The sequence below is a fragment of the Melospiza georgiana genome, chromosome 4, assembly GCF_028018845.1.
Source record: "Melospiza georgiana isolate bMelGeo1 chromosome 4, bMelGeo1.pri, whole genome shotgun sequence".
Lineage (NCBI taxonomy): Eukaryota > Metazoa > Chordata > Aves > Passeriformes > Passerellidae > Melospiza > Melospiza georgiana.
Window position 1 is genome coordinate 6,458,406 of NC_080433.1, and position 27,063 is coordinate 6,485,468.

General features: G+C 41.3%; 1 protein-coding gene across 6 annotated transcripts in view; it reads right to left on the reverse strand.

Annotated features, from left to right (window-relative positions):
- Nucleotides 1-27,063, reverse strand: part of USP6NL (USP6 N-terminal like) — a 114,739-nt gene that overhangs the window by 64,945 nt on the left and 22,731 nt on the right. The window contains exons 1-2 of one of the 6 annotated variants that reach the window (XM_058023409.1): nt 25,626-25,687; nt 2,450-2,675 (exon numbers count right to left, since the gene is read on the reverse strand). The exons of 3 other annotated variants lie outside the window; for them this stretch is intronic. In XM_058023409.1, coding sequence (XP_057879392.1) covers nt 2,450-2,507 — 58 coding nt within the window. In that variant the 5' untranslated portion in view covers nt 2,508-2,675; nt 25,626-25,687. Of the gene's footprint in view, nt 1-2,449; nt 2,676-25,625; nt 26,229-27,063 lie in introns of those variants that run through there. 2 more of the 6 variants (XM_058023408.1, XM_058023407.1) reach the window with 2 other exon arrangements.

Genomic DNA, 27,063 nt, shown 5'->3' on the forward strand with positions numbered 1-27,063 from the left:
CTGGTTGGGGTTGCTAACACAGAGCCCATAGTTACACCTGGCCTTCACCACAGCCTGGCAGAACTCAGCTGCTGTGAGGGAGGAATGGCCAGAAGACAGTAAAACACTGTTCTTTCCTACAAAAAGAGAAGTTCCTGGTCTACAAGGTTTACTAAGTACCTGTATTTTGAATTGTTTGTCTAATCCTGCATGGCTTCTAATCCTGTTCAGAAGTGCAAACCAGTAAGGCACAGCCTTTTTTAAAGTGATCTCCATGTGCAATCCTCACATCTCTAGTCCCTACAAAGGTAGGCATATAATTTATAGGAATGGTCTTTGGGGTAACTCTAACTCTGGTTCTCTCTGGAATAGCCTAAAAAATGACTAGGCAGTACCTCTGTACCTCACCTGCCAAAGGTAACAACCATGGAGCAGCTCCCTCACGAAGGCAGTGTGAAATGAGTACCACCAAGAGCCTCAGTGAGCTCCTTACACTGAAGGAGCAGTAGGTACAAGGTACATTGAAATGCTCATTCATCAGCAGCAGTATAATAAACTGCCTCTTACAGTTTATGTGCCATAAATTTAAGAAGAATTACAGATTTGTTTAGGTTGGAAAAGACTTTTAAGATCATTGAGTCCAACCATTAACTCATCACTGCCAAGCCCACCATGGCAGTGGTGCCTGGAGGTGCCATGCAAGCACCAGAGGCTTGGTGCCTCCAAGCACCAAGTGCTTTCAAATACCTTAAGGGATGTTGCCTCCACCACTTCCCCTAGGCAGCCTTTTTCCAGAGCTTGAGAACCCTTTTGGGAACAAAATTATTCCTAATATCCAATCTAAACTACTTTAATGCATCTTGAACTCATTTCATCTCATTCTGTCATTTGTTACTGCAAGAAGAGCCCAGTCCCCACCTGTGGGATTCACATTCTCTAACCTGAGAGAAGCAGAGAAAAGAATGATCAAAACAACTCTTATCTCATTTGCTGTGTGTTTGTGCCAAAGTAGAATGCAATATGGAGATTGTTTACCCAGAGTGATGGGGTTTTGTTTCCTTGGCCTATCAGGGCTGTGTGTGTGTGAGTCGGGACTGACGGCTTACAGTCACGAGAGGAGGGCAGTTCAGTGCTTGGCAAATTCAGTTTAGATGTAAAGTAATATAGTGTAATATAATATAGAATAAAATAGTATAATAAAGTAATTAATTAGCCTTCTGATATTATGGAGTCCTCCTCATCTTTCTCCCCCTTGTCAGGGTTACCTTGCTTTCCAGTACCCACCTGGCTACACCCTCCTGGCAGGGAGCTGTAGAGAGCAGTAGGTTTCCCCCTTGAGCCTCTTTTCTCCAGGACAAACACCCCCAGCTCCCCTCAGTCACTGTGCACAGGATCTGTGTTCCAACACTATCACAGCTCCGTTCCCTTCTCTGGACACACTGCAGCACCTCAATGTCCTTCTTGTCACGAGGGGGCCAAAGCCAATCCCAGGATTCGAGGTGTGGCCTCATCAGTGCTGAGTACAGGGGACAATCCCAGCCCTGGTCCTGTGGCCACACCACTGCTGGCACAGGCCAGGATGCCACTGACCCCTGGGCACACACTGGCTCAGGGTCACCCACTGTGGACCAGCACCCTCAGCACTCTCTTTCCATGGGGCTCCGTATACCAAGGGCATCCTGTGCAACCTTATCCCAAATTCTGAAAAGTTATTTCTTCCTTTTTTCTCCTTTAACCCACCATCATTGTCTCACCAACTGCAGAGCACTCTGAAAACCCCAAAAGAATTGAAAATGTTACTTTGTTTCTCATTACTTTACTAAAATTCTTGCTTGTTTGCACATTACACATCACACTGCTCAAAGAGCTGCACTGGCACAAATTCCTGTGTGCAGGCACCACCACCAGCTGCTATGCATCTACACATTCAAAGCACATATCAGAGCAATAAACAAACTCTCTGGTCATAGCAGAGAGTCCCTTAAATACTCAGGCTGTTTATTTTCCTTCCAGTTCATTCCCATAAACAACGAAATAAAAGCCATGACGTACACTTAATAGTATTTTGCTGTGGGTACACCATGTTCAAAAGGAAGAATCTTGGTAAATACCTGCACATCAATACTCAAGCTGCTCTGAACAAAAGGGATTGAGCATCATTTATTATACTTTCTCCTCATGAAAAGAGAATTTCTAAAACAGAGAAGAGCTTTTAACATAAAATGAACTGGTTAGTTAGACCAGTTAGTTAACTGTTAGTTAAAAACAATCCGTTTTGCATAGCAACACTTTCTCTGAAATGTTATTTCCAGAAGTTAACTGAGATACATTTCTTCCACCATTAAACATAATTATGTTCCTTACATATTATTAGTTTAAAATCAGTTATCAATAATTTAAAATGAGAGATAATAACAGCACAATGTAAACAATTAAAGACCAGTATATAAAATTTTACACAACACTTTACCAGTCTTTAGACTGTCATTTTCTTCCCAGTCCTTGTAGAGTTCTGCTTTAGTCTTCATGAAGTAAATCTGTTTGCTTCTACACCATATTCTAAATGAGTTTATCAGAAATGACTGGGGAAAAGTTCTCCTCCTCCACTTGCTGCATTTGCTGCACACAACTGAGGCACTTGACACGTGCTCCTTTTTCCAGACACAGCCCCTCTAGAGCTGCAGGAGCTGCAGGGGCTGGAACAAAGATGCCATTTGTTAATGCCGAGTGTCACGAAGGCACCACGCTGCTGTTCTCCAGCCCAGCCCACAGCCCTGCATTCCAGCTCATAATAAACAAAAGGATTTGAACAAACAGCCTCAGAGGCCAGGGCTCCTGTAACACATCACTGTTCTGCTCTTGGGCAAGAATTCTTGCTGGTGTTTTCCAAGTGCTGCAGGAAAAGGGTTTTACTGAAAGGACTTACTTGAAATGGGGCTTGAAGTACCCTTTTCCTGGCTTATTACCTAAGAAACCACAAAATTAGGTAACTCTAAAAAATACAGTTTAGATTTCTGTAACTGGCATTCCCTACGTAAAGGATAGAGATTTTACATATTTTCTGATCAAAATTCCTTTACTCTTCAAGATATCTTGGGAACTTGAAACACCCAGGACGTCAGAGACTGACAAGAACATTTTTGTTGCTAAAAGTACAAAAATTCAGGAGTAGAACCCAAAAAACAGATTTCTGTACCAAATATCCCAGGACACACACAAAGCCATTCTCCTGCACAGACTTTAGCCCCCACACATGCTCTCTCACCCTGCCATTCTGCTGCTATGGGATGCCTGAAGTCAGGAACCAGCCAATATCCTAAGCTCAGCAAGTCAGAGCACACACACTACCAGACACTTTGTGAAGCCAGCTGAAAGATGATCAATGGCACTGGCACAGGTTACCCAGGGAGGCTGTGGAATCTCTCTCCATCCTTGGAGATGTCCCCATCCATGGGGTGTCCTGGGCAAGCAGCTCTGCACAGCCCTGCTTGAGCACAGATGACTTCTAGAGGTCTCTTCCAGCCTCAACCCTTTTGTGGTTTTCTTGCACTCAGAGAAGTGTTAAAATGCCAGGAACAGGAGATCTGATCAAGTGTGTTGGACTATTCTTTTTTCCCCAGAGACTGAAAAAAGAGCAGTTCCTTCAATTGTTGTAACCTTCCTCCCCATATCGTGTGGCAGAGCACTGAGCCTGGAAATGAGCAGCAGCTCCTTTGTCTTTACCATGATTATTGCTCATGGATCCCACCCAAGCCCAGGTGTCAATAGTTTAGTCTCTGGAATCACTATGAGTTTAGACTAAGCCAGTGCCATGTCCACTACCAGGCACATTTCCCTCAAAAGCAGCATTTTCTTACTGCTGACACGCACAACAGCAATCCTGCTACACAGAAATAATCATCTTCCCTTTGCTCATAACAGAGCTACTGAACTGAAACCAGCTTCTTTCTGTTTCCTTATGTGTGAGCATATTTGTGGTGAGGATGGCAAGAACTCACACACAATGAACACAAGCATTTGTCCCAGGTTAACTCTCTCACCTCCTCACCACTTGAAAACAATTTGCTTTTTAACATCACTGCTGCATCACAGACAGCAATAAGTCATATTACTCTCTCACACACACACACACATATATATATATATATATATACATACACACTATAACTGTACTAGAGATCTATACTGATACTTCCCTTAAGTCTCTCAAGTTCAGCATGTCTGATTTTGTGGGTGATTTTCAATAGACTTACATACAGAAAATGTAAGATTTTGGCTTAACTGAAATTTCTTTCTATTCCAAAGAAAAGAAAAGCTGAAAGATAGAGTAGAACTCTTTAGAAAATCAATATATTGCATTATGCTCTGCACTAAAAAAAGCCCATTGCAACAGCAAAACACATGCACCTCCCCCTCTTAATAATCAGCATTCAGAGTAGACACTAATCTAGTTTTACAGCATGCAGAGTAATGAGTGAAAAATATGAAAATAAAGATTTAACTTCCCTGAAGAAATGTGACAGAACTCTCATCTTAATGAAAAATCAAGTTTCACTATGGTAGAGCTCTTGCAGTTTTGCAACATCCCCTACGAGACACTGCACGTCCACCAGTGGAAAATGGTCACTTTGGAAATTAGTAGAATTAACTGCTACTAAAAACCCTCTCAAATCAATTTTAAAGTGATCTCCAAAGGACTCAAAGCAAGAGCAGGGAAATCAAGGCAGCCTTGCTAAGCAATAGTCCACAGAGTGTCAAAACATGAAATGAGAATTTAGGAGTCTATGTATCGCATAGAATTTAAATCAAATACTTTATCTTGCTTTTAAGCAACAATGGACTAAAGGGCTTACAGAAACTCTACCAATATTAATCAGTTACTGCAATATGCCTATCTTTTTATTTTTAATAACATAGCCTATTAACATTTCTAGTTAATGGAGCAATGAAAGCACAAAACTCAGAATAAAACAGAAAAAAATATAATCTAATAAAATACAACTTGGCCATTTAATTAATCCTAATTTGCAATTTGTTTTTCTGTGTGTTTCATGTAAATAATTAAACCTTAAAATTAGATCACTCCATCAGCAATACCTACACCTAACCAGCTGGGAGCTGCAGTTGGAGTTCTCATGTCATCACCTCACTGCTGAGCCTTATGAAAGTTCCCACAAGAGTTACAAAGTGGAGTGACAAGATCTGGCAGGGCTCTGCTGTAATTCCATTTCACAAAGTGTTGTGTGCAGTCATGAGCCAGAAGATAATTAATTTGCTGAAGGTTAACATAATCAGTTGCAAAGCCAGAAGAAACCATAATTGCCAATTTTCAACAAGCTGTACTGAAAAGAGTAAGCCCAATTTTGAACAATGCTCCTTTCTTGAAAGAAAAAGAGGACAAAAGCAATGCACAACCCACCCTCCTGCCCAAACCTCTGTCAACACAACCTGAAACATTTATGTCAGCTCTTAACAGACTTCAATGTAAAAACTCAGGCTGGGTATAATTTGGGGCTTGCCAGTATGCAAAGACTGGTCTGACTTGTGCCACAACTAGCTGAGGTCTTATGTCTGAGCTTAAGTCACCCTTTGTTCTTCTCTTCCCAAGGGTGTAGTTGGTATCTGGCCCTTTGATCAGGATTTTTGTGTTCCCTCAGTGCCATGACAGAGCAGCACTGTGGCCACACGGCAGTGGTCACTCAGCCACACGTTTGTTTGTGTGGCAGGAGATGCAAACCCTGCAGAGCTCAGCCCTGCCAGCAGCTGCTGCAGCTCCAGGGGACACAGCGAGCCCTGGGTGTGACACATGTGCCACCCCAGCAGCCATGGGACACAGCGAGCCCTGGGTGTGACACATGTGCCACCCCAGCAGCCATGGGACACAGCGAGCCCCGGGTGTGACACATGTGCCACTCCAGCAGCCATGGGACACAGCGAGCACTGGGTATGACACATGTGCCACCCCAGCAGCCATGGGACACAGCGAGCCCCGGGTGTGACACATGTGCCACTCCAGCAGCCATGGGACACAGCGAGCGCTGGGTGTGACACATGTGCCACCCCAGCAGCCATGGGACACAGAGAGCCCTGGGTGTGACACATGTGCCACCCCAGCAGCCATGGGACACAGAGAGCCCTGGGTGTGACACATGTGCCACCCCAGCAGCCATGGGACACAACGAGCCCTGGGTGTGACACATGTGCCACCCCAGCAGCCATGGGACACAGAGACACGGCCTTCATGGAAAAACACAGCAGCTTTTCTACTACTGCAAATCATTTTATGCTCTTCCACTAAAAGATTGCATTTCTTCGAATTCCTGCTGTGGCTAGAACTGATCCCACAGTAACATAAAATCTGTTTCATCTACAGCTCATGAGTATTACTCCCACACTCCTCCTGAAATCCATGACCTTTCCCAGCACTAGCCCTAGCCTTTACAATTATGTCTTAATAAAATATGCTGCAAATCATCTGCTGCATTTATGGGAAGATCAGACACTTGACCTCAGAAACAATATTGACAGATGAAAAGCAGAAATATTTCAGGAATTTTACCCTCAACCTAATATAAGTTAAGGCATACTTTTACAACAGTGGCTTTTCAGGTACTGGTTATGATTAAATAAGCAAATTTAGTTGAAAATGCCCTTTTTTTTTTAATTCCTTGCACTTTTAAAGTACATTATACCTGCAGTTCCCAGAGGCTTTTGAGAACTAAAATATCCCTTCTGTACACTGACACTGCTCATACTTCTTTTAACCAAGACAGGCTACTAAACACACGAGCAAAACCATCCTTCAGCAAGACTGAATGTAGCAGCTCTCTGCAATAAATTTCTTCTTTGCTTTCCCAATGCCATATATCAGGACGACATATAAAATATATTTTTCCCAGCAACATAAATCAAAATAACATTAAAAAATTCTCCAAAATGCTGACATGATTTCCAACATAATTTCAGATTTCCTGTTTTGTACATCATAATTAGTGGTAGAATATGAATGTTTTCACAGCACTAAGATTTGCCACATCAATTTAAAGAGTAAAATGGTTCTAATATTTTCAGTTCTGACACAAAGTAGAACATTTCAAAACAAGAGCTGTGCTTCCCACGTTAACAGACTTATATTTAAGTAGTCAGCTGCCACACTGCACTAATTATGTTAAGTCTCCTGATTAATCATTTTTCTCTCTGCATTAGTCAAAATTAATGAAGCAAACAATAATTATATTTTAAAATTCAGCGTTAATGATGTGAAGTGTATTCCCAGTTTAAAACACCACCAAGACAACACTCATACAGACTCTGGATGAAAAAAGAGGGAGGTTCTTAATTTTTGAGGAAGCTAGAGAAGCTAGAGGTTTCTAGTTACAAAATTTCATTGATATTGGTATCATTTTATACTGGCTCAAATAAAGAGAATTGTTCTACACAGATGAGCTGTGAACACACTGACACAGCCACAGTCCAGCTCATCATTTAATTACACAGCCGATTTAACTGATTACAACAGGAAGAAAAGGAGGGTTTGTTTTTGTAATACATGCTATTCTGCCACTTAGCAAGACTCAAGAGCTCCAAGCCAGCTCAGAAAAACAGCAGCACCCTCTGACTGAGGGTGGCAGGAGCAGAACCTGGACAGCCCCATGGGGATGCAGCAGCTCCCCAGAGCTGGCACCGAGCTGCTGCTCAGCTCAGGCACTGCCCAAACCCTGCTGGCCCCACGTGAAACTCTGGAGAAGGAAGCGTTCACAAACAGGCAACACATGAGCAGCTCCTGAAATCACCACATTTTACTCCCCAGCTGCACATGTCCTAGCAGCCTTTGACTTTTCTGCCTTCTCCTGGAAGAGACAACGTGAAGCACACAGGGACGAGTCCTGGCCCAGAGTGTGAGAGAACCTCCCTGCAGCCTCTGCTCACAGCTGAACTTGAGCCTCCCGTGGGCTGAGCTGCTGCTCTGCCTGTGTGGACACAGCCTCTGCATGGGGAAACCTCAGCATTCATTTTCAAGTATAAAAATCAGTTTCAGCCCGATATACAACAAGAAAATAAAATCTTAAATATTGTGAAAGTTTTGTCAGGATGAAAAACCATTTCTGCTTTATTCCAGTGTCCTGGTTTGCAGGATGTGTATATTCTATTTGCAATCTGTTGAGGGGGGGGGCAATTATCTCCTGTTCATTGGGCAGTTTTCTTTATCTCTTCCACAACCAATATTCCCTCAGGGAAATATCTTCTGTTAATGGGGCAGTGAGTGTCCCTGCATGGCTGATAAAATTCCATCATCCCACTGGGAGATGCTCTGCCCAGGGGGAGTAGCCAAGCATCCCTACCTGGATATAATCTGACAGAGAAGCAGCCTTTTCCCACTGCATTCCCAGAGGAGCAGCTTTCTTCTCCACTGCATTCCCAGAAGAAGACCAGGCCCATCTACACCACCACTGAACCTTCAGAGGAAAACTCCACCCTTGTACAGGATCCCTGCTCCAACAGAGCCACAGCTGGCACTGCAGGAGGGCTGAGCCACCATGGGATGGGACTGCTGCCAACACCCTGACACACAGGGTGCCAGGTCATATTCTAATTCTGTCATTTTCCATTTCAAGGGAGGCTCCCGCCTTCCTTAACAAACACCTGCCTTTTCAAACCAAGACATCCAGCAAGAGCATGTTACACAAGTTCCACCAGTTAGTACAGGCTGCTAGACAGACTGCTGTGATCCACAGCACAGAGTGTGGATCTTGGGCATCCCTCCATCTACCACTGGGATACACTGAAGGAACCACCAAAAAGCACAGAAACAGTGAGAGGAGCTGCAAGGCCCTTCTGTTCAACTTTAAATATAATCCTAATATACTTAAAGCATTTCACAAAAAAATAAAAATACTGTGTTACACACTAGAGCTCAGTTCACCGTAGCTGAACAGCTTTCTTCAAGTACTCTGTCTCTGAGCTATTCATCTTAGAGCAGATAAACATTTTAACTGCAGTAATAATACCTTAAGTACAAATAGGATCCTCTAAGGGAATCCTCTGAAAAGTCTGAACGGCACCAAGAAGCTCATGTGACACTAAACCTTCTCTTGGTAGCTCTGTGACAAGCTTGAGTAAGTCCACAGGAAGACATCAAGGCAAATTTAGATACCTGCCCTCTTGTATCAGTCATGTCTACACAGCGTGGAGCTGAATAACTGGCAATATCTGTCATTAACTTAAAAATTAAAATGACATTTAAGAGAGGGAAAGAAGTGCTGAAATCCCCTCTGAACATCTGAAATCATTTTAAGTGTCAGGCAGCAGTGGATCCATGTTTTTTATGTTCATAAAGTGGTTATAGGAAAGGCTGGAGGAGTAAGAGACAACCAGATGAAAGGTTAACAAGTTTGTCAAATGGCAGCAGAAATGGGGGAAGTTTCTTCATCTTTGCCATGAGAAAAGGAAGTTAGTGGTAGACAAGAAGGTTCTGTTGTTTTCAGTTTCACTGACTGAGGACTGGTAAACAAAACAAAGTAAACAGCCCTGGCATTTCTCATGCAAAACAGGAATTAGGGCTCCCAGGCTGTGCTGTGTGCCTGGTCCCAGCCCCCAGCAGAGCAGCTGCAATAATCCCAGTGCCATACCCACCAAATCACAGTCAGGTTGCATTCATGCTGCTAATCAGCAATACCAGTATGAATTTGTTTGCCTCACCTAGTTTGCATCAGTTAAAACCTTTGTCAATACAGAACAACTTCAGAGTTTGGATAAAACAACCCAAAAGTAGGGAGAAAGGGGGAAGAAAAAAGATCACAAACTTTTTGGCTTTGTATTTACAGAACACTGTACCAGAGTAAGAAAAACCTTCTGCCTAGATCCATCACCTTTATTTTTGGGGGTTTTTTTTTTGCTAGAGGAAGCACCAAATTGGATTTTAGATGTAATGTATCTCTAAAACTTAGGAGAGTGTGCCAAAAAAATGTCTTGGTCTTTTTCCCCAACCTTTGACTCCAGTTAATTACAGACAACACTGAAATGTCAGCACCAATGAGAGGCAGGCATAAAGCTGTAGTAGAAAAAGACCACAAAATGAAAATGAAAAGGCATTTGTTTGAATCTTTGATTTTAAAGGACAATACAGAGTCAGAACAGAATTCTCCAAAGAGGTTATAAATCACCTTCAAGTAAGACATCACAGCAAGAGGCAGCATTTGGCTCATTCTTTGGATATTTTCAAAATATTTTACAAATATCTAGTGTTGATGTAAGATGATAATTGTTAATTTATATTGCTGTTGCACAGAAACAATAACTTTAATAATCAGTGCGTTAACAGGCAGGCATATCAGTAACACTTTCTTTTTATTGGCTTAGAACAAGGTAAGGACTGAGGTACTTCAGTAATACAAACCCACCATGAAGCTTTCAATGGTACTTCTCCCAAAATCAGTGTTTTTATTTCAGTACTGATGCAAAATGAACTGCAAACACATGCTGTGAACACCTTAACAAGTTTCTACTGCAAAACAAACATGATGTTAATTCTAATTTAAGCCTTATACACAACCATCAAGAAAAAAATCCATTTGTTTATGCTGAAGTCAATAATGCACTGAACCTGCTAATGATGATCTGCTTTAAAATCACTACACTGTGTTAAAGAAAAAAGCCAAACCAAAGAAAACCACCCATAACCCAAAAAAATCTATTTGTCACAGATTCTCATATCAGAGCAGAAAAGTACCTGAAATTTTAAGAAGGCAGTTTGAAACTCACTGAACTCAGAAAGTCTGCATCATCTAATACAAACACTGATGCAGTACTTTGGAAATCCCTGTTCCAGTTTATCAGCATTAGCTCTAGGACAATAAACAAATAAAGCCTTTCATGGATTCCTGTCCAGCCCATATAACCAATTTCATTCCCAACAGATCCCTCTCAGCCTCTGTGAATTTGACATCCCCCACAGAATCAAACCCACAGGAAGAGTCACAGCTTGGCTGAGCCTGTGGAGCTGCACCTGGCAAACAGGATCCTGTCCCTGGGAAAAGCAGAGCCACTGCAGAACCTCCCCTAGGGCAGACATGAGCTGCTCTCTGCACCAGAGAGAAGGAGGAACAGCACCAGCTGGGATTTAAACACACACCCACCCACTGTCTGCTGTGCCTCTAGACATGCAATGAAGATATTCAGCACTTTGGGGAGGCTTCAAGTTCTCGTTTGTGCAGCTCAGATGGACCAGGAGCAACAGGGCTGACTGGTTACCCAGGCATGAACCAAACAACCCCCACAGGACAACAGCTTTGAGCTCTAAAACCTGAGCTGCAGAGAGAAAACTTAGAGGTCAAAGCTCTATGTGAGCCTATATGGCCTTTAAATCCTTTTTTTGACTTGGAAAGGTAGACAGAGCAGTCAGGGAAGAAACCTTCCCATGAGGGAGGGGCAACACTCATTTTGAAATCTACTGACCTCACATGGAAATTCTGCAAATTCATCAGTGAAATTTTCATCAGTGAAGTTAAACCCAAAATTACTTGCAAGGGAAAAACATATTTTGGCTATGAATTGTGGTTCCCTCTTATCGCTGAAAACATTTCTTCAATACATGTTAAAATGACAGCTTTGCATTTCTGATGTTACAGCCAAAGCCAAAGCCTGTTGTTGAAGCAAGGAACTGTAATGCAGCAAACCAAAACCATCTCTGTACACATATTCCTGAAAGGTCCAGCAAAGGATGGAAAACAAAGAGGATGAACTTAATGAATGTTCCTTCAGTTACAACATTTTGGAAGGATTAGGAACTATCACTCCAAGGGCTTCAAACTGGATGAAAATCCAACAGCCTTTCATCAACTCTTCCCTCTTCAGCAGATGTACAGTTGTCATCTATCACACAAGTCTGACAGTGAATGAAAACAACCAAATATTTCTCCTGTTTTAGAGCTTTCTGAGACCGTTCAATTTAACAACAAACTTCTTGTTGTGACAGCAAGCTCTTGAAAGAATTTACAAACAACTCAATCTCTCAAGGCTGGGGAAAAAGAAGAAATATAATTTTCAACTTCAATTTGTTATACTATAATCCACACTAAAGACAACAGCTTTCAGGGTGCATTAGTCACCAGTATGAACCTTACTCTGCTTAAATAGTGAACAGAATTTCTACACTTTCTCCTTCTCTAGCTCACTTTATTCCTTGGCAGAGAAAAATCCAGGGGTGGAACGATTAAACACTATAAAAATTACTCACACATACTCTGTTTGCCACCACCCACTGTTTTGGAAGAGCACACAAAGCCTAAGCACTGACAACAGGAACCACTGGTTCACATTGTTGTGATATCATGTGCTGTAAATGTAGAAAAACAAAAGCATCAGAGAGCACTTTGTACTGAGGTACAAGAGGCTGCTTAATCCCAGGGTAACAGTCAGGCCACCTCAGACACACTGATGACAGGTTTCTCTGAAAAATGAGTCAGCTGCACACCCTGGGGAAGTTCTCTCTCAATTAAAACAGTATCACAAACAGCCATCATCCTTCAGGTGCTGCTGAGCCCAGGTGGTGTTTCACTGAATCACCAGCTCCACAAAGACTCAGGCACTTCTTCTCAGATAAACAGACAGGATTTTAAGCAAATGCACAAAACAAATATATGGATTTGAAACTCAGCTAATCAGCCTTTACTAAATAAAAATCCTTTGGTGGCGATGCAATGAGAGCCTCTCCCCCTGTTTGAGAGGCACAGATGTATTCTGATGCTGTGGATGCAGGTGAAGGCTGCAGCACCCAGAGCTCCAGGGCTGATGGAAGTGCAGCCCAAGCACTGCTCAGCTCAGACACTGCAGCCTTCACCCTGACACAGAGCAAGGCAGTGTGCCCTGTGCCACTGCTCCTGCTGATGTAACACCTCCTAGGCTTGAGAAGCAGGGGTGAGAATTCACAGCTCACACCTAATGACAGAACAAATGCACACAATAAGAGGATACACAAAGCAGGGGGGAGGAAGTGTGATGTTTTAGCTAAGCAATGACATTTTAAGAGGATGATGTACCAAACTGCTAGAATAGAATTAGCTGTCAAGTTAAAGCATGCAGAAATCACCATCAGTAAGGGGTATGGGATTACAACATTCCATCAAATCTGAGTACCAATCTTCCCACCACCTTGCACCTGTTTTCCTCCTTCACACCTGTGTATTACATCAGCACTATTTGGGAGCTCTCTGCTTACACAAGCAATGCTGAAATGACAGGAAAAAAAATGTAAAAAAATCAAAAGCCTAAAGGAAAACTCATAGAGGCAAAATATGGATGCAAAACAACTGCACATTTAATAGGATGAAGAAAAAATAGGAAAAAAATGGAGAATAGGCTATACCCTAAGTGTGAAGGGTGTATGAACAGTAAATAACAGCAAAACACACAACTGAGACTTAGCAGCACAAAAATTACACAAATAAGGTATAAATTAGCTTATTTTAAAAAACTTTATAGCCTCCTTTTAGGTAACTCCAAGCTTTAAGGATATAAGGATATGACACAGGGAACTGCCATGATTCTAAGGCACTGGAATGATGTGACAATCAGATACATCTGCTTGGTGGCCACTTCAGGGCAAGCAAGGCAAATTTCTTATTCTTACACCTCAGAGGTAACTATTCCTCAGTGGAACTGGGATGTCATTCCTGGTCCAGTATCAGACACTTCCCTGATACATCATTCAGCCAGCAGCATTTAAAGTTCAAGCTTCTTAGCTCATATAAATAGAATACCAAATATTTACAGCTTTTCACATGGGACTGCAGGATTTAGCCAAATTTTAATTGAAGGACTTTTCATATTTGGCTCAGAATGAAAAAGAATGCTTGGGAAACAAGCTCATCTGCAGGTTTTTTTAAGTGTGGAGGAAAAAATAATTTAAAATTATAAAAGAGCTGCAATAGTTTTTATGTTAGAGCCATTTTTAATGTCTTTGTATTAAAATAAATTATTCCCAAATAAGAAGCTCTAAGTTGTTGGTTTTTTTTAGTTTTTAATTGGAAACAAAAGTTTTTCCACTAATCAGAAATCTATTAACTCAACTGATGATAGATAAAAGGCAGGTAAAAATAGGTTTGAGAGGAAAAAAATAAAAAATACCACAGAAAAGTTGTTTTAAATGAAAAAGGAATCAGAAATTGCCAAGGCAGCTCAGCCAAATAAACAAAGCCCAGACCAAACTATTAAATAGCAATTCAACAGCAGCAGGAATGATTCAGATATGTCAAATAAATTTTGTGTCCCCTTGTCCACCTGCAACTATCTCACATTCAAGTGCATTCTCATTAGCCTTAATTTGATTATCTCTTCTCCTAGCTCCTCATATCATGAAATTATATCACAGCTAGGATGCAAGGGATAATTTGTGGACATTTCCTAATGGTAGCAATGACTTCAGAATTTCTAACGCTTACCAGCCAAAATTGCTCCAAAACCGGCATACCAGTTAATACTGTTTCAAAACCAATTACTACACATCAACAGCTGGAAATATCACAAAGATTATTAACTAATTTTATTTTTTTTTAACACAGACAGATTTTACCTAGGAGTATATTAAGAGAGCAGAAAGGAAAAGACAGGAGGATGTAATTCAGATATCCAGTCCTGGATTTACAGTGCTTGTTGACCACATCACTGCTCTTTGTCTCCTGCTCTGCTGGAAGTCACTGCTCTGGGCAGAGCTGGTAAACAGGATCATGTGAGTGCAATGACAGAAAAGCCCAGCTGCTGAATTTGCTCCTGCTGCCACCACTGGCAGCTCCAGGAACGTGGACTGGGGAGAACTCACAGGAACAGAGCTGCAAAGTTTAAGTTTGTGCACATCCTCAGCATTGCTGTAGAGGGTTAACCCTTGGCTGGCTGCCAGGGGCCCACTGACCTGCTCTCACTCCTCCTACTTAACTGGGAGAAAACAAAAGAAAAAGCTCATGGATCAAGATAAACAGGGAGGCCACTCACCAATTACACTCACGAGAAAAACCTACTTGGCTCGGGAAAACTAATTTACTGGCAATTAAAAACAGTACAGGTCAGCCCATAACACTTGGGTTTTGCTGCTCCTTAATCCTGACACTCTTCCCATGCTCCAGCACGGGGTCCCTCCAAAGGGATGCAATCCCTCACAAGCTGTTCCAGCAGGGGCCTTTCCCACAAGCTGCTGTTCCTGCCACAAAACCTGTTCCTGGTGTGGGCTCCTCTTCCAGGGCCGTGGTTTCTGCCAGGATCCTGCTTCAGCAAGGGCTCTCCAGGGGCTGCAGGTGGGTCTCTGCTCCCTCCATGGACCTCCATGGGCTGCAGGGGCACATGAGCTGCCTCACCATGTTCTTCTCCAGAGCTGCCAGTGACTCTGCTCTGGTGCTTAAACATATCATCCTGCTCCTCCACTGGCCTTGGGACCTGCACAGTTAATTCCCACTATATTTTATCTCTCTCCTCTCTCACAACTGCTGCACATTTCTGAACTATCTTATCTCAGAGGTGTCACCAGCTCCAGTGGTGAGCTCAGCTTTGGCCCAGGATGGGCCTGTTTTGGAGCAAGCTGTGTCTGGCTGTGTCCAGCCCAGGGGCAGACCCTGGACTCTTCTCACCCTGGCCACCTCTGCAGCCCCTGCTACCAAAACCTTGCCATGGAAGCCCAGGACAGTGGGCAAACAGCAACTCTGCCACTAAGTTAACATTTAATCTCAAAATGCAGAGCATATAAAAACCCAGGTTATAAATGTCAGTCTTCAATGCTTTAGTGCATAATCCCTCGATCCCCCTCTGCCCCTGAAATATCAAGCCTACCAGAAATTCCATTTGTTTCCAAGAAAAACCTCATTAGGCTATTCTATCCAATGCCAAGATCATAAATCTGGGATAAAAGACTACTGATGTTCCACACAATTCTATAAATAACATTTTAGTCTAAATTGGAAGAGCGCTTTGGAGCAAAGCTCCAGCTCATCTCTGTTTACTGCTCTCCACTTTGTGCTGGGAAGAGACTTGAAGCATGCACAGCTGGATTCCTTCCAGGTTCAACTATCTGGGAGATGCACTCCTACCTCCGAGTTATGTTCTACCCAAGGTTTGATCTAGCCTGGAAAGAACTGCTGAAATGCAGAGGAATGTTGAACTCCCAGGCTCCCTCTGCCCATCCCTGCCAGCATGGACACAGTTCATGAGCCACTGCTCTGTTAAATGCCCAGCCCAGGCCCAGCACAGCTGTCTTTTGATTTGCCTAAGTATATTTGCCCATTCCTCCTTTTAGAGCTTATCTGCACTATTTATAGAATGGCTTTACATTCTTATTAGTTGCCAGACAATGATTTTTAATACATGTTCCATCACTACAAATACTCCTCTGCAAAGCTTTGCACATTATGTAAAGCAGGCAATTATCACTGCACAGATTAGAAGGTCATTCCAATGCCTATAAACTAAATAGTAGTGGGAATTGGAGTCTGGAGCTTATTTTCTTTTTCATCTATAGATTTGGCAAGCTCCAGACTAGCATCCATCCCACGTTTTTCAAAATCTAGCCAGAGTACTAATTCACAGCACAGAATTGACAAAAACATATCTTTGATTTGTGCCATGTGTGATCCACACTGCACTCTGTGAACACAACATTTTCTTTCACCCAGTGATGTGACATGGTGGCTTCAAGACTTGATGCAGCTGCAGCATAGATGGGGAAATTTTTCCAAACATTTTAGAAGTCTTTTCAACGTACAGCTGGCATCAGAAAAAGGAAAAGATTAGTCAGGTTTTTTCTTTATAGAAGGAGAAAAATTAGGAGACAGAGCAATGGTGCAGCCATTTATACATCACACAGCAAAGTGCAGTGCCTGAAATCAGCAGTAGATTGCACACTGGGGAGCCCTGGAAAGATCCCAGGAACACCCAACACTTGAAAGTGATGAGGAATTGTTCCACCAGTCCAAACAATGGGACTTTCAATGAAACAGAAAATATTTCTCTAGGAGAGATCACAGCATATTCAAGTTACCAAAGTTCCCTTCATTAGCACAAACAGTATTTCCTTTTCTATCAGCAAGAGGAAGTCTCAGATCAAGGCAACTTCTCACATTCCAGTTGAGACCTGTGAACTGCATTATAACCATGTCCTTCAGACTCCTGCTATTTCCCACTCAGAAATGAGGTTTAGCAACAAAAGCTTCTGTGACAGGAATCAGTAAACCAAAATTATTAATTAAAACTTTGAAGGATTTATTTCTCAAAAGGAAGCTGAAACTCAGCCTTAACCTCTGTAAGCGACTTCTGACTAAATGAAGACAAAAAAGGACTTGAAGAGTGCCCTGTAGTCAAAATATTTTGGGAGTAAAATTAGCACATAGCAATATGGTGAAACTTGCCTGTTCACACTCATGTTCCTCTCCAAATGTTAGATATTAACCTTGCTTGGTATATTAGGTACATCTCACAAGAAAAATGTGAGGAACAAGGAAAAAGAAAAAACAAGGAAAAGAAAAAACAACCAATTTCCCCTTCAGTTTCCAGGGAATAAAAATATTTTCCAGACAATAAATGCAGAAAGTCTTGTGCAATCTGATTTGCCCACAAAATTTATAGGACTTTGCTATTTTCTTTTGAAAAAATAATAGGCAGAAAGAAATTTGTCCACTCCATGTTCAGATGTAACTAATGCCTGCAAGGTAGGGAAGGTGCAGCCATCACTTGTACCACTATAACATGAATGCTAAGAAAAAGACCTTTGATTTTCAGCTCCTTTAATAGAAACCTGTTTTCCAATGATGAATTAAACCACAGGGAAATAAGGAGACTGTTTTTCCTAGTGTTACAGTTACTTGTCATTAATATCTGCATTAGACTATAACAGTCCTGTGGCTCATGTGCCATAGGAGTGGAGCATGCAGATTGTGACACTGTTCAGAAAGCACAACAGTGCCAGACAAAAAATTTCTGTTAAACAAAGAAAAACCAACACACCAAACAAACAACAAAAGCAACTAGCACACACACAGTGGGAGGGGAGGGAAAAATACCAACTGCAGCACACAACTTTCACTCGCCAAGGATGTACAGTTTCAACTGGGGAATCAGGGTGATACCTGGCTTAAAAGCTACAAAAGCCCTGAGGTCTTCAGAGCACCCTGAGTCCAAATGAAGAGGGCAATCCTGTCTTTGCAGAGTTATTGCTCTAACACCAATTCCATGTGCAGTGTGCACCTGAGCTGGCAGAGAGAACACCTTCAAGCCAGCAGTGGTACTGGGCAAACAAGCACATCCAAAGTGCACAAGCTGAGTACCCATGAGCTTCTCCATGTGGGCAGAATCTGCTCAGGGGAGCTGTGGCCAGCCAGCCCAGACTCAGCTTACACCACAGCCCACCTGTACCCATGGAGCCCCTGTGGCAGGTGCCAGGATTTATACCCTGGCTTGGGGTGCAGAGTGAAGGGACGGTGACACCTGACACAGGGTTGTGCTCTTCTCCTGGAGAGAAGAGTGTGTAATCAAGTGCCTGCACATTTATTTCCTTTCATTTGTTTGTGCTGACATATAATAATGCTACAGAAAATATCAATAGGGGAAAAACCAACATCACCTGGGACATGGAGCAGAAGGGATCAGAATCTGTTCCTTGAGGAAATTATTTTCACCAAGGAACTGCCCCCTCCAGGTACTGCTAAAAATGCTTCATTAGCTGCTTTATTAGCAAGGAGACAACAGCAGTCCTGGGCATCTGTGTACTTATTTTCTCATTTCCACCAAGAATTTAATTAACTGACATTAATTACATTTTCTGTTTGATCTGGAAATTCAGTTCAAATTAACATTTTTATGGATAGTTTAATACTAATGCTGACTGATAATTTCCTTTAAAAGAAACTGCTTGGATTTGCAACCAGTAGGATGAAATAGTGGAAGCTAATCCACTGAAAAACAGTATTTTTATTTGCTGTCAGACAGGATTAACTAAAAAAAAAAAATTGCTTTGATAGCTGATTGGAGAGGTCTGGATGTTTTCCTAACAAGCTATACCAAAAGATCTAGAAATTCAACAGGACAAAAATACTTTGAAGAAGCCAGGGAAGATGTCCAGGGAAGTTGTGAATGTCAATATACACCAAAGCACTGTCTAAGCCACCCTATAATACCTGTTGTCGAAAATGTCCAGCTGGGACCCTGTCACTTTGCAATATTCACCACATTTTAAATTACTGAAAACAAACAAGCAAACATAGTGACATTTATCTCTGCAACACTGCTAAATTGTAGCCACTGCAATTTAACAAAAAAAAAATCATTTTAAAACCTTTTCAAGCTTTTAAGATAAATTCTGTACCAGCTTCCCAATTAACAAACATGGACATCAACATTCATATTTAACACTGAATTCCAAATTCCATAAGTATGAGGATAAAATACTGAAAACTTAAGAACATACTAAAATAAATTAGATGATCCCTCATTGCTTGAAGTGTGCACATCACAACAGCACAAGTTTTTCTTCAAGGAAAGAAATATACTTGCTTATATAAAATAACTTCTGCATTACCTTTTGACAGCAAGAAAAAAGTTCTGCATGCTTGAAAACAGCCTATGCACAACTGCCATCCCACCAAAATCAAGATCAGAAAAATATGTTCACCTGAGCTATGAAAATGCAAGGCTGAGGATAAGGCTTGTTTTTCTAGATCCTTCAGGCAGAGCTTCCCAGCCTTTTCTCAAAAGTCTCCAAACCAAAACTAAAATGTCTCAGTTGTAAAATTCCCACACTGAGAGAAGCACAAGAGCCAGCAGAGGAGGAAGGCACAGGATACAAACAGTTTTGGCCATGTTCAGAGATCCAGGCTTGAGATCTTGGCTCTACTGCAAACAGTGGACAAATGCCTCAGGAAACACAGAATCTTTGTCTCAGCTGGAGCATCACTGAAACCAGAAAGCCAAATATATTCATCCCACCAGTTCGAGCTCAAAATCATGTAACTCATTCATCTTCCCAAATGTTAATCAAAAACTTGAATGGATCATTAATTTTTGTCCTCTTCTTTCAAGGAACCCAACAAATCCACCTTGTTGGTCTTTTCACCCAGCTGCAGGTGCCTCCTGCTGCAGTGAAACCAGGACAGGGTTTGCAGATCCCCGCACGCAGCAAGTCAGATCAGCTTCAGTGATGCCAGAACAGCTGTGCTGATGCACACAGAACTGAATTTCTGTCCCATCTAGCAAAAACATCACTGCAAACCTGTTGTGCTCTTCCCTATTACACTACAGCACCATTCCCTACTCTTCCTTCTTGTTCAAGCCTACTTGTATAGGAATATTTTATGTCAAGCTCCCACATTTCCCACGTGCTACAAATAAGAACCCTAAAATTGTATTTTGGGATTATTGAGAATATTACAGTTGACAGTTCATAGGTTTAGGGTCACACCTTCCCAGAAATAACCCCAAGACATACTAGAATAACAAATCACAGTAGGAAGCTGGGGACGAGCTGCCTTTGCTGGGCTTACCTGTTTGTAAATTAGCTCACTTCAGGTAACCAACATTACTGCAGAAGGACAGAACAAGTAGTGAGTGCTGCTTTTCTCTGTAGTTCCTCCACAGCTAAATGAATTCTAGCTGTCTGCACTAATTTTGTTATGCCACAGACCAATTCCCAAGATACAGCATCTACAGACTTTGTTTAATGATGCTACCTACCTAATAACCAAACACACAGACACTAAAGTAAGCCATTAACAGCTACATATGGGGAAGCAGCACCAGGACCTTTCTTAATCACTGCAGCTGGCATCACACAAAGGAGAAGAATAAAATCTCAAACGAAGTAGAAAGGCAATAAAATGTCAGGATAATAAATGCAGTGTAACCCATGAAAGTTATTATTATTTAAGGTGAGACATACCAAATGGCAGCCACAGAAGGAGAATCTATTAGGTAAAAACACTCTGGATACACACTGTGTGTGCAGCTGTGCAGTGACCCAACTGTGCCATTGCTTGTGTCCGGATCATCCTGAGGTGCATTCCTCACACTCCAGCAGAAGGAAATCCCACCAGCATTTCCCATTAGCCCCAGCCAGTGGCACCACTGAAGGAAGGTTGTCCCCATGGATTCTGTCACATCCCACTGCTGCCTCCTCCTTGGAACTGCAGCAGCAGTGGATTATTTGTATTAGCAGGTGGATTAGTTACACTGCTCAAGGTTACAGCGGCCCAACAAGAACGAGAGGTGCAGTGTCCCTCTCCAAACCACTGCATGGGCACACACACACACAGGTGAGGCACTCTGGGGATCTGAACTGGGATGGAAAGGCCAAGTGAGCAGCAGAGGCAAGGCAGCAGGAGTCATTTCTGCCAGCATTCATTATTTGTGAAACCACAGCTGAAACTTTAGCACAAATAATGGCAGAAATGTTGAAATGCAGTTAAATTCTGTCACTCTGCTGGAAACTTTGTCACAGTAAATTGTGAATTGAAGCTGTATACCTGTACTGATGGGCTGCAGACTACAATAAATTATCTTGGCTCCTGTGGGCAGAATTTCATATTTAATGACCAAAAAAAAAATTAACTCCCTGCTTGCAGCTCACTGAAGAGCTCATTAATTTTTATTAACTTGGCTCTTCTGGCCAGTCTTCTTTAAAAAATAAAGTAATACAAGAATAGGTATGTGAATCTAGATAAACCTTTACTTCTAATCCAGCATTTATCAGTTCAAATATTAAGCATGGATTATAACAGTATTATATGAAAAAATAAAGTAAGAAATTCACGTAACCCTGGAACTTCCCATAAGAGGCAAACTCTCAGCCTTCCTTGCAAAGATGCTACAACAAACAAAAAAATCAAGGGTTTGAAGAAAGTTTCTTATATTTTGGTAGATGCCTCAATGGAATGCATTTGAATTGAGCACACTTCTCCTCTATTATCACCAAAGGTAAACAGAAAACACCATGACTACTTGATGTGGGACCTTGATTTTATTTTCTCCATCTTGCAACTAATCAGTTTAGTCCATGCCCAGAGAAACAAACCAAGCAAACATTTCTTGTCAAGTCTAAGTGTGAAATACAAGGTACCACCACAGCTCTGCCTGCACTGAATCCAGGCAGTAACTTCCCAATTTATTGCTGGAAAATTCAAACCTAGTTATCCTTGGCTGGCCCAACATTTACACCCTTCATAGGCCCAAACAATGCAGTGACAAACATATTCTTCCTCTTGCACTCTTAAAAATAAATAGTATTAAACTGAAGTTTTCTCTCAGGTTTCTCTCTCTCACACTGAAACACTGCATCCCTTTTTAATTCTGTGATTTCAGTTCAGTTGTCCCATCTGCTAGAAGTGTTTTAATACAACGTCTCTTTTTATATCCTAACATCAAGGTGATGTTGCCAATTAAGTTCTGCTGTAGCCATCTGTAAGGGGAGGAAGGGAGGAAAGAAGTAAACATGAGTATTTCTTCAGTAATTTCATACAACCTGGATTTCAACCAAGATTTTAGTGATGGAAAAGAAGAAAATAATTAGTAGATTTATACTCTACATGGATTTCTCTAGGACAAGTAACATTTGAACTATTTTTAAAATTCAGAAAGGTTTCAGATCTCATAAAATGTTTGGCTTCAAATCAGAACACTTGTCAAGAGAATTTTATATTGCCATGATTTATCATTTTGTTAAAAGCAGAGTTTTGATTTCATAAATAAAATAATGGCAAACTCTTAAATTTCTTTCCAACTTCATGTTCACCTTCAGACTTACAGGGCATGTAAAGTGTTACTCCTCTGACAATAAGTGACCAGTGGCAATTTTTTTCTCTAAAATGTGATATTATCTAAACATGGTAAGGGTCTGGAGCTTCCCAAAGACTAAACCCATAAAAACCAAACAACAAACTCTACACACTCAGCATCACTGCAATTGCAAGACTATGGAACACAATTATAGGACTTTTTTTTCCCTAAAAATATTGAATAATTCAATTTCTAAATAGCATAAGATTTTAAAAAGTATGGAAATGTGAGACATTATAAATCAAGATTGACTGTTTAGGTCACTTCATGTATTCACTAGGGAAGACTCAGAGGCCCACTGAAGGATTTTCTGATGTCAGCCTCAGCAGCCAAAGCCTGAAGACACAACCAGAACCACAGGTCCTGCACTGGGAGACAAGGTGGACACTCATGCTCACACTGCCTGACTCTTTGTGGGATTTAGTCTTGTAAACCACCTATTTATCAACCTCTTCTGATACAGAAAATTAAATTTAATTTAACCTGTGGCATAGGTCACGGCCACAATGAAAACAGACTGGTCCATAAAAAACCAAAATTAGACTCCACAACTCTGTCAGGCTCTTCAGCTACCCCATTAAATCTACATTTAATGAAGCATTAGTAATGGGGTTTTTTAAATGGCATTCTGCAGGAATTTCTTCTGCAGGGATTGAATTTTCATCTCCACAGTAGCTGTGCTTACTGCAGACCTTATAACAAGCTTGTGATGTTGAATGATGGATGCAAAAAGACACTCTTGGCTATTAACTGTGCTTCTAAGCCTCAGTCTGAAAATAAATCTTGAGAAAATTGGAAGGCAGAAGAATCCTTTCCCCCTTCAACTTTATGTACTATTTATAAAAACAGTTACTTGGTTAGGATCTCCAGTCTAAAAGAAGTTTTTACCTTGATACTACATATGAAATATGCAATTAACACACTGTGCTCCTTTGTAACATTTAGCTCCCAAGAAATTATATTCTAATAAAAACACTTTTAAAGGGAAAGAGAAGGATGGACCTGAAGAGTGGGATTTACAACTTTACAGTTTAGTAACACCAATTTGAAAGCATTTTGGTAAACACTTCACACATCATCCCCCATGTCTCAATTGATTCACCTCACATTCACAGTAGGCTTCCTAGCAACTCTCTTTACAAGTCCATTTTTCTATTTACTGAGAACAATACTGAGAATGAGTCATTTCTGCAGAATTCAGCCCTTCATGTACACCAGATGCTTAATTTTGCACACTGTGAAGAAAAAAACCTAGTGTCTACTCAAATTACTGTATCGATCACCAAAACCTGTCAGCATTTTGCATCTTGTGTAAATGTTTTCTTCAGAATATTTGAATGTTTTTTACTGTTAAGATCTTAATATTGCTCATCAAAATGCATCACCAGCTTCTGTAGGAGCTAACCCCTAATTAGCTCAGTTAGTAGCAGCTTGAGAATACCACCCAAACAATGACCAAAATTAATGTCATTCACTAAGGGAGTAAAACAAACAGGCAAAAAACCTGAAAGCTTTAGAACTGAGAAAGAGCATTTCCTTGTGTTTTGCAGAGCTTTCCCTTTCAATTCCATTGAGTATGTTCTTATAAATCAGTATTTTTATGCCTGACTAGTGAGGTATGTGCAGAGCAGACAAGCAGAGCTTCTGTCCCTTCGTCCTCCTCTGGAAGCAGCACAAGTCAAAAATGAACAGTGAGCAGTGCTGAAGTCAAGTAATTCACTGGGATGAAACTGCACAACTCTTGGGGGGAATGTTCAACCAATCAGTGCAAAATCTGAGGAATTAATTAGGAAGCTTACCTTTTTTCCTTCCAGAATAAGGGGGTAACAGCTGAGCCCAGCTCTACCTTCACTCCTTTTGTTTACTTACAGAGGTGTTTCATTACCTGACTTGTTACAATTAGAGCAGCCTGAAGTTATTTGGTTTGAAATAGAGGTACTTGCCTACAGCCACACATTACACTTAAGGGCAGAACAGAAAAATGACACAGTAACAGGCAGATGCTGTAAATCCTAAATTAATCACAACGTATTCAATATCAAATAAACCAGTCCTAGCAAATTAATTCTAGTAAGAATGAATTTTTAAGTTATCCCTACAAATTATTTAGCTCCTCTACAAACCAAATATTTAGCAGTTGGAAATAACAAAGGACAAAAGAAGTGTGTTTAATCAGTTCCTCATTAGATGTGTGTCAGATACCACAAAAGATGGCACTACTTCAGCAAAGAAAAAACAAATGCTCAACACGCTGAAGTAAACAAGAAGAGCATTTAACATCAATTGAATTCAAACAATCATTGATTATTTCAAGTAGTTTTTCATACACTTGCAAGAGGCATTTTGGATTTTGAAGTTAGTTGTAATCTAGAAATAATCTAATTGTAAAACCTAGCTAGAAGTGCAGCTGTGTACTTCCAGTCTCTCATTTCCATAAGCACTAAAGCCTGGTTTTGCTCTTACTCTCATTTAGAGCATTAAGACTCTAAAAACTATTTTGATGGGATTACACAGAATACGACTGCTATTTTCACATCCTGAGCTCTCCTGACCACAAAAACAAAAGAAAATGAAAAAAGGAAAATCTTTAGTACAACAGTAACAGTTACAGATGCTGACAAACCCAATTTTCAGCATCATAAACGTCACTGGGATTCTCTTTGGGAAAGCAGCAGTTGCAAAAACGATAATAATTAGGCTTAATAGAGTTCCAAGGTAAATTATGGCAGCTGTACATGCCACAACAAAGAGCATTTTTAAGTATCAAGTATGCAATTTAACTACAACCAAACTCCCAAAATATTTCTGATTTCCTGAGAACACTGAGTATATCCCAGAGCTGCTCTTACCTTTCCTGGCAGCATCTGCTCTCCGTCTTGCTGGCGACACCAGATCCTTTACAATCTGTAGCACTTGAATCATTGCTCCTTAGCAAGATCAAAGGAATGAGGTGCTCCTCTAAAATTCCAACAGGTTTCATTACTACACCTTATTACATGGCTGTCTTCAGTATGCTCAAGCAAATCTGCAGCAGGAAGAAGTCATCTACCTTCCCAGCAAGATTTCTGCCTGACGACTCTACAGGCTGGGGTGATGGATTTAAAGTGACTTCAGCACAAGGAGACAAAAAACTGCAGGCAGTCCTGAATGTATTTCTACAGAACATTTTAGAATTGTTTACTGCAGAGTACACATACTGATTTCTCTAAATAAAGTTTAAAAGAAATGATCACAAAGTAGCTAAAGAAAAGAAGAACCCTTGAAAGGAGTGCTGACAGATGCAGCGTGCTCGCCTAGCTCAGTAAGGAACAAGTGTGGCTGCATCCTCTTTTCACGCCAGTCTCAGTTCGTGAAATTTCACGTAACGCTCAAAGAAAGACTCCGGTGCAGCGCAGAGCCAGCGTCAGCCCCACCAACAGAACTAAAATTAAACCCAGCCTGCAAAAACTCCATCAGGCACAAGCAAGCTCCTGCTGAAGGCATTCACTGGGCTCCTCTCTCCCCCCTCGATCAGAAACCTCTGACACCCTCGTACGTGACAGGAATTCTCACACACCGGGAGGCACGCTGCAAATCCTGGGAGGATTATTTCAGGCTTTCTCTCAGCCACCACCAGAGGCCCAGAGAACTATTTCAGTGTTGGAATGTTGGGGGGCACAAGACAGATGATGGACTTTGGACCTGGTAACATAAGAGATTTGATAACAGGATGCCTTGGCAAAAGCAAACAGAACTTTGAAAATTAGAACTGGATTGCAAGAAGATGAAATCAAACGGGTTTAATGGAAAAAGAAAAATCTCATTAAACTCTGCAAGCAAGAGATGCTGCTATATGCATAACTTTGTGCATGTGATTTTAGCCTAATCATTGCAGTACACATTACTAGTCTCCCAGAAATATTATATAAGTGTTTGTGCACCACAATAAAATCAGATTCTGATCACTGAGTCAGTCTCCCTGTCTCTCTCCCCATCTCTCTTCATCGCTGACATTTCAGCAAAGGTATTGTCATTACTTCTGTCAGGTAATTTCATGCAGACAGATTGCTGTATGTGCCCCACAACATTTTTAATGACATTTGGAAAATGTACAAAGGCCCTTCAGAAGTGCCTTTTGTCAAAGCTCTGCAGAGCAAACCCCAAAATAAAAATCCTGAGGAATCATGTTTTATGTGATCACTTTAAATAACTGTCAGGCCTGAAGAGGCTCTGTGAACACTTCAGAAACTGAATTCCTACGCAGCACTGCGAGACCTCGCACACACACAGATCCATTTAGGAAACCAA